This window comes from Elephas maximus, chromosome 10 (genome assembly GCF_024166365.1).
Source record: "Elephas maximus indicus isolate mEleMax1 chromosome 10, mEleMax1 primary haplotype, whole genome shotgun sequence".
Taxonomy (NCBI): domain Eukaryota; kingdom Metazoa; phylum Chordata; class Mammalia; order Proboscidea; family Elephantidae; genus Elephas; species Elephas maximus.
In genome coordinates, this window is record NC_064828.1 from 109,978,143 (window position 1) to 109,993,211 (window position 15,069).

General features: G+C 60.0%; 1 protein-coding gene across 2 annotated transcripts; it reads right to left on the bottom strand.

Annotated features, from left to right (window-relative positions):
- Positions 1-1,368: 1,368 nt before the first annotated feature.
- On the bottom strand, positions 1,369-15,011 carry TNFAIP2 (TNF alpha induced protein 2). 2 transcript variants are annotated; one of them, XM_049898525.1, is made up of 12 exons: positions 14,938-15,011; positions 11,843-12,203; positions 10,902-11,532; positions 9,029-9,143; positions 8,491-8,613; positions 8,182-8,282; positions 7,533-7,631; positions 6,899-7,022; positions 5,730-5,852; positions 5,086-5,241; positions 4,859-4,980; positions 1,369-3,483 (listed from the first exon to the last, which is right to left on the bottom strand). In XM_049898525.1, the coding sequence occupies exons 2-12, from the start codon at positions 12,186-12,188 to the stop codon at positions 3,342-3,344; spliced, it is 2,082 nt and encodes a 693-aa protein (XP_049754482.1). In that variant the 5' UTR covers positions 12,189-12,203; positions 14,938-15,011; the 3' UTR covers positions 1,369-3,341. The 2 variants fall into 2 exon arrangements, with proteins under 2 accessions (XP_049754482.1, XP_049754484.1); XM_049898527.1 differs by lacking the exon at positions 14,938-15,011 and adding an exon at positions 12,872-12,951.
- Positions 15,012-15,069: the final 58 nt, after the last annotated feature.

The window sequence follows — 15,069 nt, forward strand, 5'->3', positions numbered from 1 at the left end:
CCCCCTCCTCCACTCAGCAGTCAGAGGGGCCTTTCCAAGTCAGGAATCACATTGGCCAAGTCACCTCTCACCCTCCAACGTTCCTTCTGCAGTGAGAATAAACCCAAACCCACAGCCCTGCCCGTGGCCCAGATGGTGGGTCCCCTGCCTGTGGCTCTGACAGGTTTGCTTCACTCCCCCTTCCCTGTCCCCAGCCCTTGGCCTCCTTCTCTCCGTCCAACTCTCTGAGCCCTTCACCATTGCCATCTCTCAACCTCTTACTCCCGCCCTGCCCTGCCGGCCAGGTCTGTGCTGGGGCCCTCCTCAGCTCAGTAGGGTGTCCCATGACCCTTCACAGCATCCCCCCATTCCATCACCCCCACTACACTCACATCTGAACCTGCCTCACTTATTTCCTTGTTCTGTGTTTCCTGTGGGCCTCCTTGCAGCGGGGGGACCCTGGACCCCTGCCTCCCACAGCATGCCCCACCCAACAGGTCGCCTGCCGTGGCAGCACCCTGTCCATGCTCCTTGTCTGGCAACTGACTGTGGCCTCTCTCCCTGCCCCCCCCCCCCAGGAGTCTGTGTCCTTATACAAAGAGACAGGTACCCACCCAGGCCCACCTGGCCTCCACCTTCATGTGCAGGGCTCTGGTCCCCTGCACTTACTGGACTCACTCCTCCCCCAGGGAGACCCCCCCTTACAGAACTTTCCTGCAGCTTTAGATCCACCCTTTAAGGTCCTTCTCCCCTCGCCGCTCTTCCTTACTCCTTGCTTCCATTCCACAGTGACCTCCATCCCCTTTGGCTCATGGATAGAGCCCCCCATTCCCCATACCATTCAGTCCCTTCTGGCAGGACCCCGGGCTGCATGTGTGATTCCCTTGGGGGCCCTCCCACAAACCTCGTCCAGAACGGGGGTGGGGAGGAGGAGGACCCCTCCCCAGAAGCCCTGGCTGCGGCAGCAGCCCCTCCCCAGAGGTGAGCTGGGCTGTCCCTGAACACACCCCTCAGGCCTGGTTCTGTCACTCCCTGGGTGCTCAAGAGGACAATTCCAGAAACACAAGAGCCAGTTTCCACTGGACCATACACCACAAAGTGGAACTAACTGTCGGGGAGTCCACCCCCAGGTCATCCTCAGTGAGTGGCTGTGGGGGTGCCCAGCAGGATCATGACTCTGAATTTACAGATGAGGAAACTGAGGCACAGAGGAGTGAAGCAACTGGTATGGCTGCAGGCTGACCCTCCAAGATCAGGCTCAGAGGTGAGCATGGACCCTGGAGGCCTCTGGGGCTGACCAGACTGGGGATTGGACACAGAGCCTGGGAGGACAGGGTTCCCCCAGACCCCAAGAGGTTGAGAATATGCTAAGGATGCCCCCAGATGGAGGTAGGAAGCCCCCCGGCCCACCTCCTCTTTGCCCCTCCCAAAATGAGCCACTCAACAAGCCACTTTTGAAGTCAGCTTTATATCAAGCTGTAGAAACCCAGGTTCCATCCTGAGTACACTCATATAAAAGCAGCACTATCAAAAAATAATATTAATTACATCAAACACAAGAACTCCTTACAAATGTACAAAGGCATCTGTGCACCACTTACATGGGCCAGTTCCTGACCGAGGTTTTGAAAGACAGTACCAGGAAGAGGGGGCAGAGCTAAGAGCTCTGGCTCCAAAGCCCCCACAGCTCCCTCCAGGGCATAAACTGTCCCCCAGGGACAAGCAGGACCTTGGGGGTAAGCAGAGGCCTAGGAGGGGTCCCTAATCCTGTGCCCCACCTGAGGGGCCCCAGGGCAGGGGAGGGATCAAGGTTGTGGTAGGCAGAATGACAGCCTCCAAAGACGTCCACGTCCCACTCCCCAGAACTGTGGCTATATTAGATTTCATGGCAGGGGGGAATTCAGGTTGCCAATCAGGTGACTAAGGAGCCCTGGTGGTGCAATGGTTAAGCACTCAGCTGCTACCCAAAAGGTCATCCATTCAGCCACCAACGGCTCCATGGTCTAAAAAAACAACAACAGAAAAAAAAAAAAAACAACTATCTGCTCCCATATAGATTACAGCCTAGGAAACCCTATGGGGCAGTTCTATAGGATGGCTATGAGTTGGAATCCACTCAATGGCACCTTACAACAACAACCCAGGTGACCTTAAAACAGGAAGATGACCCTGGGTTATCCAGAAGGGCGCAATGTAATCACAAGGATCCTTAAAAGTAGAAGGGGCCAGAGAAACAGCAGAGTGAGGACTGCACCCACATTGCTGGCTTTAAAGATGGAAAGGGGCCATGAGCCAAGGAATGCGGGAAGCCTCTAGAAGCTGGAAAAGGCACGGAAATGGACTACCCTCCAGAGCCTCCAGACGGGAAGCGGCCCTGCTGACATCTTGATTTTAGCCCAGTGAGACCCATTTCAGACTTCTGACCTCCCAATTGTAAGACAATAAGCTTTTGTTTTAAACCAAGTCTGTGGTCATTCGTAACAGCAGCAACAAAAAATTCATACAGAGCCCAAGGGATGAGAAGGCGAGCTTGCCCTCTCCTGGCCCAGGCCTCAGCCAAGATTACAGGAGGAGCAAGTGTTTAGTGGCAGGGCCCATAGAGCACCTCTGGGGCCTGTCCCTGTGTAGTCCCTGGCCCAGGTGTGGTAGATGCCAAGGTCACCTGGGACCACCCATGGTGGAGGAGAGCATTGGGTGGGGGGAGGCCTGCAGAGGGGGCAGCCTGAGCTCCAGGGGCAGTCTGGAGGGGGGCTCGCTCTGTGACCTCACAAACCCCTGCCACCCTGTGGGGCATCTGAAGACCTCTGCAGGCCCCAGTGAGAGCTCATCTCTTCTGCCTTTCTCTTCCACTCATGCCTTCAATCCACAGACTTGCTCAGCCCAGCTCACCTTGGCCCTGGGCCGTAGGAGGCAGGTTGATGAGGCTCGGCCCCAGCCCCAGAGAGCTGGGAAGAACACTCAGACCCACCCAAGAGGATGACAACTACGAGGCAGACCATGGGAGGCCCCCATGATGGCAAGTGGCCAGAGTCTCTAAACCCTGGCCACACTCTCCCTCCCAGCCCCCTCCTTTTACGCACGCACAATAAACTATAGTTTACAAAATGTTTTCTTCAGCGTTGCCTTGTCAGCTTCCCACGATGAGTGCTCTTGCCCCCACAGGACGGAGAGGCAGGAGGACCTGTCCATTCCAGCCACCCAGGGGCCTGTGTCTTGGTGGCCGGGGCTGAGCAGGAGCAGCAGCAGAAGGCAGAGGCCTGTGAGGAGCCGTCGAGCCAGGGCTGGTCTCAAAAGGTGGCCCCAAGTTGGGTGTGGTGCACGGAGCCCACAGATGCTCAAGGCAGGTCGGGCTGCAGGAAAAGCTAACCAACCTTTATGAGCGAAAACAGGGGGTGGGCAGACTCATGCGGCCCAGTGCTGATGTCCAGGATGCCCCGGATGCTTCGGGCTTCACCGCTCGACAGGTTCCCCTTGATAGCCAGGATGGCATTCAGGTGGCCTTTGCTGACAAGGAGAGTGTCTGTCAGCCCAGGCCAGTCACCAACAGCCCTGCTCCCACCTCATCCCAGCTTCCCTGACTCCTAGCTGCTGCCACAGGACCCTGCAGCCAGCCCCCTGCCCACCACCCTCCTAGCCACACTGACCCTGTCAGTCTAGATCATGCCAAGCTCCAGCCCCCCTCAGGCCTTGCACTGGCTGTTCCTCCTGGAATGCTCTTCCCTACACTCTTGAGGGTGAGGCCCTTCTCACCTTTAGGTTTCAGCACAAATGTCACCTCCCCAAAGAAGCCTTCCCAGCTCACTGTCTAAATTCAGCTCCTGTTATTCACAACCTTGGTTATAACTCTCCTTATGCCTTGCAGTTGCAAGTAAATAACAATAACTTTGCTATTGCTTACCCTCAATAGGCTGTAAGCTACATGAGGGAAGATTGAGACCAGGCTTTCTTGCACCTCATTGCATCTCTGTGCCTAGGACAGAGCCTAGCACCTAGCATGAGCTCGTTAAATAACTGTAGATGGGAAGGGTGAGTGGATGGATGGACAGGTGGGTGGGTGGGTGGATGGGTGGGTGGGTTGGTGGGTATGTGGGTTGGTGGACGGACGGACGGACGGATGGATGGGTGAGCATATGGATGGGTGAGTAGATGGGTGGGTGGGTGCTTATACGGGTGGGTAGGTGGGTGAATGTGTGAGTGTGCAGATAAGTAGTTGGGTAGGTGGATGGGTGGGTGAGCTGATTGAGTAGAAGACCAGATGAGTGGGCGGGTGGATGGGTGGGATGGGTTAGTCAGGAGCTGGGCTAAGGTAAGCTGGGTCATTCCACCTCAAATCCTGTCTAAACTTTCCCTACCATGTCAGAGGGCCCAGCCGAGAGAGAAAAAAATGTCCCTGGCTTACCAGGCCCTCAGGCAGCCAGCGGCTAAGTCTCCACTCCAGAACAGGCATCACCCCAGGGCCCAGGGCATCTGGACCCGAGGACCCCTAGGCTGAGTGATAGGTGCCAGCTTCACTACTGACAGGCCACCGCCTCTAGCACATCCCTGGTCTCTCTGGCCTCAGTTTCCCCTTCTGAGAGGCTAAGAGTGTGTGTTACAGAGCCAGGCTGCCTGGCTTGGTAATCTTGGCTCTACCACTGACTAGCTGTGTCACCTTGGGCATGCTCCTTTAACTCTCCAGGTCTCGTCTGCAACATGAGGACAGAAAGTGGTGGCCTCATGTGGTCGTAGTGAGTATCAAATGAATCCCTGGGGAACAGCATCTGAGCTCCAAAGGCCCTGAAGCCCACTAATTCTGCCCTGCCAGGCCTCTGACCACAGACAGTGGGGTCTGGCATGACCCTGCTGACTGCTCAGGTCCTATGGTGACCCCCATTCTCACCTGAAGTCGGGGTACCAGGTGGCATAAGTGGCCACCTCGATCTTGATGGCATTGAGGTCTTGCAGGCGAATGATCTCAGCCAGCCTGGGAAGGGCAGCACTCAGCCAGGCCGCGGGGGAGCCCTGCAAACACAGGCCTTGTTGGTGGGAGACTGCCCCTCCTTGCAGGGCACCAGGGGCTGTCCTAGAGCCTGATGGGGCTCCACAGGGGCGGGCAGGCTGCCTTACGTTCTGAGTGCAGAAGCGCTGGATAAGGTCCGCATTGCTGAGGATGTGCCCCGCCAGGTGCTGCTGCTGCTCGGCTGTCTTGAGGACCAGGCGTCGCTTGCTGAGGCGGATGATGTACTCCTTCACCAGGTGCAGGTGCACGGCCTCCATGATCTCCTAGGTGGGCGGGCAGCCAAGGTGGTGTGAGCTGCCACTGACAGGGAGCTCACCACCTCCAGCCAAGCCTCACGGCCCTCGCAGCCCGACATGGGAGTCCAGGGAGAGGCAGGTGCCACAGCAAAGGAGCACTTGTGTGTATGTGCACATGTGTCTACACACATGACCACATATGTGTCAGGACAGCCCCTGACCGCCCAGCCACCGGCCCAGCACCTATGTGTGTGAGTGCACACGTGTGTGTGTGATCACATGTGCGTCAGGACTGCCCCTGCCGACCCTGCCACCAGCCCGGCACCTACATGTGCGTGTGCTTACGTGTGCTTATGTGTGCATGCATGTGTGTGTGATCACATGGGCGTTAGGGCTCCCCCTGCCTGCCCAGCCACCAGCCCAGTGCCTACGTGTGCATGTGTTCATGTGTGCATGTGTGTGTGTGATCATGTGGCTGCCCCCACCTGCCCAGCCACCAGCCAGTGCCTCCTCACCTCCCGGAAGCAGTCCTGTAGTTCTGAGAACTCAGGAAGCCTCTCACTCACGGTGGTGAGGATTTCCTCCAGGGTCTCCACCGGGGCCGTCCAGCGGGTCTGCGTGAACCTCTTGAACAGTGGCTGCAACAAGAGAGGCAGGATGTCCGGGAGGCCCACGAGGAAGGACGGTCCCCGCAGACACGCATACATAGTAGACACACACGCACCAATCTCTCTCCCAGACACAGGGGAAAGAGGGGAGGCCAGAGGGGCTGGGGCTCCAGGACTCCCAGGGGACCCAGGGGAGACTCAAGTGTCTGTTTCCAGGCAGGAAGTGGAGGCAGATCTGTTTACACTTCTCCTAGGTCCCCAGCTGGGGCGGAGGGCCCAGCACACCCTTCTGCCTGCCCAGAGGCCTATTCCAAGCATCCCTCTTACATAAACAAATTCCTGCATAAACAAGGCCATGTGCTTGGCTGGACCTGTGAGGGCCAGTGCCAAATCATCCAGGGTCACCGCCTAGGCCTCCACCACCAGCTGGCCACAGGGCGGGTGTCAAGCTGCCCATGGAGTCCCGCCCTGGGAACAAAAGGAGCACCCAGTTGGAATCTATGGGGCAGTTCTACTCCATCCTATAGGGGCGCTATGAGTCAGAATCAACTCAAGGGCACTGGGTTTCTGGGAGCGAGTGTAGGCAGGGAACCCCTTCCTCTTCCTTTCAGGGACCCCTACCTAAGCCCTCTGCCACAAGATCTAAGGGGTTTCTGCAAACTCCTGGCCCACCGCAGCCATGGTGGGCAGCTGCCAGGGACATAGAGCACCAGGGGGTAAGAGCTGGGTGTGGAGGCAGCAAATGGGCAGGGAAAGTTGAGCAACCATGTGCAAACTTGGGGGCTAGGCTGGGTCTAAATGGGGGCAGGGAACAGAAACTTCCCCCCATATAAACTCATGCCCCTTGCCCTCCCAGCCCTGGTAGTTCGGCTCAGGCCAAGCTTACTCAGGATGCACAGCAGGTCTAAGGTCAAGAGCCCTTCACGGCTCCCACCACCCCCTGTCATCAGCCTCACAACAGCTGGGCCAGCCCAGCTTTCCACAGCCTGGAACCTGTCCCCTCCTGGTCTTGGCTCCCTCCATTCACCCCCTGGAGGACCCTCTCAGCCCCGCCAAGGGGAAGAGGCTGCAACTACCTTCAGGTCCAAGAACAGGTTCTGGAGCAGGGAGTCAAAACCGTGACTCTTGATCTCATTCAGTGGGGCCAGTAGGTGGCTGTGGGTATCCTGTAGTGTCTGCCACCTCTGCTCCGCGGACATCCTAGAGGGTAGAGCAGGGAGGTCACACCAGCCCTGCCCAGCCTCCAGCCCCACACCCAGGGACCCAGCTAGCCCTAGACAAGTCTTCCTAAACTATCTCCTGCACTCTGGGACCTTCAATGACTCCCATGACCTGTGAGCTCAAGTCCAGGTCATCCCATCCAGGGTCCTCACTGGGCAGGAGGGCCCAGCCTGACTTCCCAGCGCACACCTACAGTGACTCAGCCCAGTTTGCTCCCCACCTTGATGGACAGGCCTTGATTATTGTATGGCTTTGTAGAGTTGTTACAGTATCAAATGAGACCAAGAGGAGGGCATTCGCATAAGGGTTTGACACAGCAGCACTTGATAAATGCCCGCTGCACCAGCCCTGCTCACTTCCCCCACATCTCTGCTGAAGCTGCTCCCGTCTCCACCCCTGCACCCCCCGCTCTCCACCTCCTAGCTACCCTTTCCCTGCCCCAGGCAGCCCCGGGTTTCCCACTCCTTCCCAGCCCATCACCACCCTCACCGGAAGGACAGGCAGTTGTTGATGTTGGCGATGACATTGGCCCTGTAATTTTTCAGCTGTTTGTACCTTTCCAGAAATTCATCAAAGGCGCGCTGGTAGCTGGTGAAACCGACAGGAGCACATTCAGGACCAGCACAAACACCAAACACAGGAATGATACCAGTCTCAGCAGCCCCACCAGCTGCCCTGGGTCTAGAGCCTTTTCCATTCTATCAGCTCCCCGTGGCCCAGAGCCCAGCCCCCAGGGCTCCTGCAGAGGGGCCACCAACAGGCTCTCCTGCCCCACCTGTCCCCAGGTCCCTCCCAGCTGGAAGACTGTACGGGGGTGGGTGGCTTCAGGAGTCCTGCGGGCCACAGAGCGCAGTGGGGGCATGGGGAGGGGGCAGGGTCTTACTCCTGGTGGGTGTACCCTCTTTGCAGCTGAGAGTGTGAATGAGTGGGGGAGGAGACAATAAGCTCCAGGTAGAGGTGGCATGGCCAGGTCACCTGAGCCTCAGTGAGCAGGGCAGGGGGGAGAACTCCTGCCTGGACAGACAGACATCCTAGGGGCAGGGAAGTGGGGCTAGTCTAGCTTGGATCCCCACCTGGGGCACAAAGGAGGGGTTCTGGCTGCTGGGGCCCCCTCTGGCACTCACGCACACACACCCACCTCCTAAAGAATCCAACCAGCTCCAGCAGCAGCACCTGCTTTATTTGCATGCCCAGGTCCGCAGTGATGCTCTCAGCCTTCACCTGACCCTGGGAGATGATCTGTGGGGGAGAGGGGTGAGCCAGGCAGGGCAAGACTGGGGCGGGGGCAGGGTGGAGCAGGAAGGGGGCATGCTGGAGTAGGGCAGAGAGGCTGGAGGGGACGTGTTTATGCACACAGGGGGTGAGGTGTGCTCAGCGCCCACACACTCGCTTGCACAGGTGTAGGCTGTGTGTGGGCACCGTGTACACAGGAGACAGACTGTGGTACCTGGATGACGTCGATGGCAAGCTCGCTGTGACAGTGGCCGTCCAACCTGTGTGGGGGCACATCTTTGGCCCAGTGTTGTGACTCCAGCTCCAGGGCCCGGGCTATCAGCTCCTTCACATTGGCCTGGGGGTGGGGGACATGCCAGTCACGTGGGCTGGCCTCCCACACGGCACTGAGCCTGCTCTCTGCACAGCCGTCTACAGTGGCCTCTTCTCTGCCCCCTCCCCTGTCCCAAATGCTCCAACTTCCAGAGCCGCCCCCGGCCAGCTAGAGAAGGCAGCTGAGGGATGGGTCCTCAGAGGCCCAGGGACAGTGGGCCTGGGCCCTGCCCCGACCCTGCCCACAGTTGCCCAGTTAGCAGCTCCTGGGCCCTGACTAAACCCTACCAGCCCTCTGCCTGGCTGTGCCACATTTTCTCTGCCTGGCTGTTTGCCAGTCCAGCCTTCTGTCTGTCTCCTGCCCACATCCGGTCTGTGTCAGGGGCCTCCCCTGTGTTTCCTTCCCACAGCACCCGTCCTCGCCCCCAACTGAGACTCACCACCTCGTTGGACAGGAACGTGGCCTCCAGCAGCTGGATCTGCTCAGGGGGCAGGAGGCTCCCCAGCCTGACCTCTTGCAGCTCAGCTGCCAGCTTGGGGCTGCTGATGATGTCACTGTGAGCAGAGGGAGGCCTCCTGAGGAACTGCACCACGAGGCACCATCCCTCAAGCCAGAACCCCTCCCAGCTCCCTCCTGCAGGCCCAGAGCTCAACCCCACCCCTCACTCCAGCTTTCGCATCCACCCAGTGTGGCTCAGGCATCCCACCAGTCCAGAGGGTGGGCCAGTCTGGCAGGAAGCGCTGCCCCTGAGGTTGGGCGTCTCAGCTCACTCTTATGACATCTCTGCGGGGCTGCAGAGTTCCCAGGTGACCTGCCCAGCCCTGACACTTCCTGAGGGCCCTTTGTCCGCCCAGAGGCTTAAGAATGGCCCCCTCTGTGCCCCTGGCTATAGGGGTGTCCCTTTGCTCCCAACACTCTGGCCACACTGGCCTTGACGACTCCTCCCTGGAGACCGCTCCCCATCCCCCGCTGGGTTCCCATGCCCAGCTCAGCCTCAGCTCCCTGTCCTGCTAACCCCCACTGGGCTCTGGGCCTGGAGACTCTGAGGTCACAGGGACAGGAAGACAGAGGAGCCAGGTGCCCAGTGCTTCCTGGTGAGTCAGGACAAGCAAGAAGGAACTAGCCTAGGGCTGGGTCATACACCCCAGCCCCTGCCTGGGGCCGGATTTCCCTGTGCCCTGCTGACACCTCACCCACCGCCCCCACTGGCCCTTCCTCCTGTCCTCCTGAGGGAGACTGACCATCAGCACCAATGGATCCCATTTGACATTTGCCAGGCCACCCAGGCCTTCCCCACAAATATGCCTGAGAACTTCAGATACTGCTGACCCTGGCTACACCTCCAGACTTCCTTCCTCCAGACTGTACACTCGGGGCTGAGGGCAGCAAGGCTAAGACTTGCAGTAAGAACACTGGCCTCCTGGGCCCGGGCATTTTCAAGGAGGTCAAGTCCCTCCCCACCCAGCAGTGGCCTGTGTGAATGGTGAGCATACTCTGAAATCCATGAGGCTGGGTACATAAGCCTGCAACAGCACTGCCACCTTCACCTAAGGAGTTCCAGGCTATGAAGGCTCACTGGACCACCCTGTGCAGGAAGGGTCTTTCCAAGAGACCACCCGGCCCTGGCTATCTGCTGGCTCTCCTGCCTGGGAGTGCCCCCATAGCCAGCCAGATAAATGCAAATACTGATAAGCCCTGCACAGCTCCCAGCATGCCCGGGCCTCAGGCCCTTGCCCCAGCCTTCCTCTCGGCCTTCCTCTGGGCCTGCCTTCTCACCTCCCCTGCCTGGCTCCTTCACTCTTTACACTGTGTGCTCCCCTCAGGGTAAGGTGGGCTCCTATCTAATGCTGCCTCCTCCTCCTCCTCTTCCTCCTCCTCCTCGGGGATGATTCCCTTGACTTCCCTGCTCTGGGCTCCTGCAGTCCCTGGCCTCCTCACCAGATTGGGAGCTCAGGAAATACTAACTGAATGAATGAATGAAGAGGTCCCTGCCATTCTCTATGCCTCGGTCTCCCTAATTGCTGAACGTAGCTGAGCACCTGTCTTAAGTCCAGGAAATCAATGATTCCAAGGCCAAAGCAGACTTATCCCAGGTCCTGCCCCTATGTCCACGTTCCGTTCCAACTCCACCCAGCACTCCTTGGAGTCCAGGCTCCGCCTCTTTGAGCCCAGTTTCCGCCCCTGCCATCTCAGATCTGGGCCCCTGGGCGTACAGACCCCTCTACATGCTCCCTGAAGTCTGCCCCCCCCCCCCAACAGCCGCCCAGGGCCCCCTCGCCGGCCAGCCCTCCCCTCGCTGGCTGGCTGCTCACTTGGGGTAGAGGTTCTGCACCCAGACCAGCAGCATGTAGGTGTCGCGCTCGCACAGTTCGAACTGCGCCATGGCCGCCACCTGGGCCGCGAAGCACTCGTGGTAGCTCTCGGCGTAGGCCGTCACCACGTCGAACTCGGCGGGGAAGAGCGGCTTGAGCCGCTCCACCACGGCCTCCAAGTCTTCCTTCATGGTGCGGCCCATTTGCAGGAAGGTGCGCTCCGCCTCCGAGCGGCCCTCGGCGCCAGCGGCCACTGGCTGGCCCAGCCGCTCCTCGGCCACCTGCGCCACGCCGCGCCGCCACAGCTGCAGCCAGCGCCGCGGGCGCATGGTGGCCAGCGTCGAGCCCTCGGGCCCCGCCGCCCCCCGGCGGTCTTCGCGCTCTTGCTCGGCCACCACGGCCAGCGCCTGGCGCAGCCGCTCGGGCGCCGCCTCCAGGGGCCGCCGCAGCACGCCCAGCACCTGATCGCGCAGTAGCACGTAAAGCGCCTCCACCTTGCTCTGGCGCTGCACCAGCTCCTCGTCGCTCGCGCCGCCTGCCGCCGCCGCCTCCAGCAGCTCCCGCTCCAGGGCCAGCAGGGGCCGGGCAGCCTCCAGCCGCCCTTGCTCCAGGTCCGCCTTCAGCTCCTCCACTGCGGCCAGAGCAGCGGGTTAGCGACGGGGCCCGACCTCTAAAGGGATAAGTCACCTCCCGGGACTCCCAGAAGAAGAGGCTGAGACCCAGATGATTAAGTGGCTTGCCCAAAGAGGCGAGGCAGTGCCCCAAACAGGACTGATGCCCTGGTCTCCCACTGCCAGGCCCCCAATATTGGGGAGGGGCAGCTAAAAGCAGCCCTCCTAATCTGTCCACTGGGGTGCAAGGAGTGGCTCGTCTTCTCTGACGAGCCCCCACCCTGCCCAGGCTCTGACCCAGGTCCCAATCCCACCTGAGCCCCAGCCCACCTGTGGGCAGCCCACCATCCAGCGCTGGGCTGGCCTTGGGCTCAGACTCCTGCTCCACTGGGCTAGGCTGACTCTTCTTTTTCTTCCCTTTGAAGACGTTGAACATTTTGGCCAGCCCTTTCGACTTCTTCTTCTCCTTTTTCACAGTCTCCTCCTCATCCCTCTCCAGGGCTGCCCCCATCTCCAGGGGTGGCGCCAGGTCCTCAGAGGAGGCCTGTGACATGGAGGCCTCAGACTCCCCCTCTGATGTGGAGGACAGCTTCTGGTGGCTTCTGGGGAAGTCAAGAGGCCCTGGCACAGGCTGCTCACCCGGGAGGCCCTGGAAGGTGGTCATCATCTTCAGCATCACTCTGGCTCAGGTCTGCAGGTAGGAGGGGTTGAAGGAAGGGGTCAGTGGCTACAGTGGACAGCCCCTGGCTGAACTCCCAGGCCCAAGCACATAAGCATGCTGGATCTGGTTTCACCCGTACAACCACCAGGGCTCTGATCATGCCCTGGCCCAGATGAGCACCAGCAACCCAGTTCCCCCCAACCATGGGTGTCTCACCACCCACAGCTCCTCTTGCAGTACCCCTGGCCCTCCTGAGAATAGCTTCTAAAGCAGAGAAGAGGCAAGAGGCAGGGGACGCCAGCCCACCCAGACGAGGGCGCCGTCACTTCATTTTGGCAAACCCTTCCTTGGCCGCCCACCCTCCGAACAGGGAGGAGAGAAATGCAGGGCGTGAGCCCCCATGCTGGATCCCAGCAGACCCTGTCCAAAGTGGCCAGGGCCATTCCAGGGTCACAGAGTACCTAGGGCCTGGCTGGGATGAAAACCCAGGCCTCCTCCTGTCTAGCCCCCACCCACTGCTGTCTATTTAGCTCCTCTCTTGCCTCATCTAGCAGTGAGGCCTTGGAGGGATGCCATGAGCAGAAACATAGCCACTCCTTCTAGGACCATGAGGGAAGCAGAGCCTGACCCCCTATCCCAGCCTCCTCAGGCCCACAGAAACCACAGCACTCCCTAAAACAGAATCATTCAGGGCTCACCTTCAGGGGCAGAGAAGAGGCCTTGGAGAACCTTTTATGTAACAGTGGGGCAAGAGGCTTCGCAAGGCCCAGGGCAGCTTGGGGTCACTCAGCAACAGCCCGGCTCCCCAGCTCCCACCCCACCCTGTGCTCCCAATGGAATGAATCATCATCACAAAAGCTTCCACTTCTGGTACCCTTCTGGGGGGTCCATCCCCTCTCATCCACGCTACCACTGGGAGGGGTGTTATTTTCCTCATCTTACAAAAGTGCCCGGAGAGGTTTAAAATGTTCCTAATGTCAACAGCTTGGTCTTGGAACTCAGGTCACCTGATCCAGAGCCTGGCTCTGCCCCTGCCTCCATATACTCCACTGCTGTGCAAGCTGCATCCAGAGAGGCAGGACCCTCCAGGAGAACTTGGCTGACCCCTGGGAGGGGGCAGGGCGGAGCTGAGCCTCCCTGGTAACTACAGTGCCCACAGCCATGGTACCACCTGCCTGCCCCACCCCTAAAAGTAAATACATCAAGCCAAGCCAGTGACTTGTTTAACCCTTGCAACTGCCCTGGGAGGTGGTAGGAATGAGGCATCATTCAGATGGGGGAAACTGAGGCGGGGGTGGACCAGCTTGCCGCAAACATACAACAGGCCTGGGGCTCAAATAAGGTCTGCCTGGCTCTTCCCGAAGCCCCTGCTGCCTCCACCAGCCAGACCACCATGTCCCATTTCCCGAGGCAGAACCCTGGAGGCTTGGCCAGAGCCACGTGGGGGTCAGTGAGTTGGGTTCCTCACCCTCAGTCCCAGTGGCCTGGGCAGATCCCTGAACTCCTAGACCTCAGCTGCCTCCCCTGTGCCATTTGGCCTGAGAGTCCCACTCGAGGACCCAGCAGGAAGTGCTCTGGGGAGCCACAAAGCCGAGATCCCCAGGTGCAGGCCACCTGACACTGCTGCCCTGCCCTCTTGCCACCCAGCTAGCTTCCCCTGCCAGCCCATCTCATTCTCAGGCAATCCTCCACAGGAGTTGGTCTGGCCAACTAGCTGCTCAGCCCTACCCTGGGCACCCAGGCCTCACCTCTGCCCTTCTTCTGGGAAGGGGGCTGCCCTGACCACCTGGCCCACCACTGCCCTCACTGTCCCACATCTCCCAGTATGATGCAGCTCCTCGTCCCCATACAGGTCAGGCTCCTGCAGGTCCCTGGCCCAGCATCTCTGTTTTTTCCCAGCTGCTGCCCAGAATCCTTGCCCCATGCTTGGGGCAACTAGTGCAGTGGAAAGAGGGCTGTGAGCTCGGCTGCACCATTCACTAGTTTGTGGACTGACCACACCACTTCCTTCACAGGCCTCAGTTTCTGCATCTGGGAAATGGGGATCAGGGCACCCACCTTACAGTGCTGCAGGAAGGATGTGGCAAAACCACGCAGCCCAGCGATGGGCACATACTTGGGCCTTAAGTGCAGTTTAGAGGACAGGAGGAGAGGCTGGCCTTTAGGCCCCAGCAGGGGTCACTGAGGCAGGAAGAGGCCTGCCCAGAGTCACACAGAGTGGCCACAGCCTGTAGACCAACAGTGGGGCCTTCGCCAAGCCTCCTCCCTCCCCAGCTTGTCCTCAGGCTCACACACCCTCAGCCCCTCCCGGGATCAGGGCTGAAGCCACGAAGCCTCCCAGTGGCCTCTATGCCTGGCTCCCAGACAAGGACCCCCAAATGTAGAGAAGGGAAGTGACTCGGCCTAGGTCCACAGCCCAGCAGCCACGCCCTGGGCCCCCCTTCCTACTGTCCGATAGCAAGGAGACCCCCGCCACTTGTTCCCATAGCCCCGGCCCTCCGCCTTTCGCAAAACAGAGCCCTGCGCTGGAGGCGCCAAACCAGCGTGCCCTGCGCCCTGACGGGCAGACGCTCAGTGTAGGGACTTCAGTCTCCCTAGCAGGAGGGCTGCCGAGGCCGGGGACCCCCCCCTCCCCAGACATCCCGCTTTCTTGGTACCCTCCGCCGCGCCGGGCGCTTCCTCCCGGGACCTGGCCGGGGAAGCGGGGCCGGGGCTGGAAGATGCGCGGAGCGGCGGGGCCGGACGCGTGGCGGAGGTCACTTACGTTGTCGGACCGGCGCAGCTGTCCTGGCCGAGCCCGGCGCGGCCTGAAATAGTCACGGGCCCCGCCCGCCGTCCCGCCCACCGTCACCGCGGAAAACCCGCGGGCGGAGACCCAGCGTGTCGCGGTGTGGGA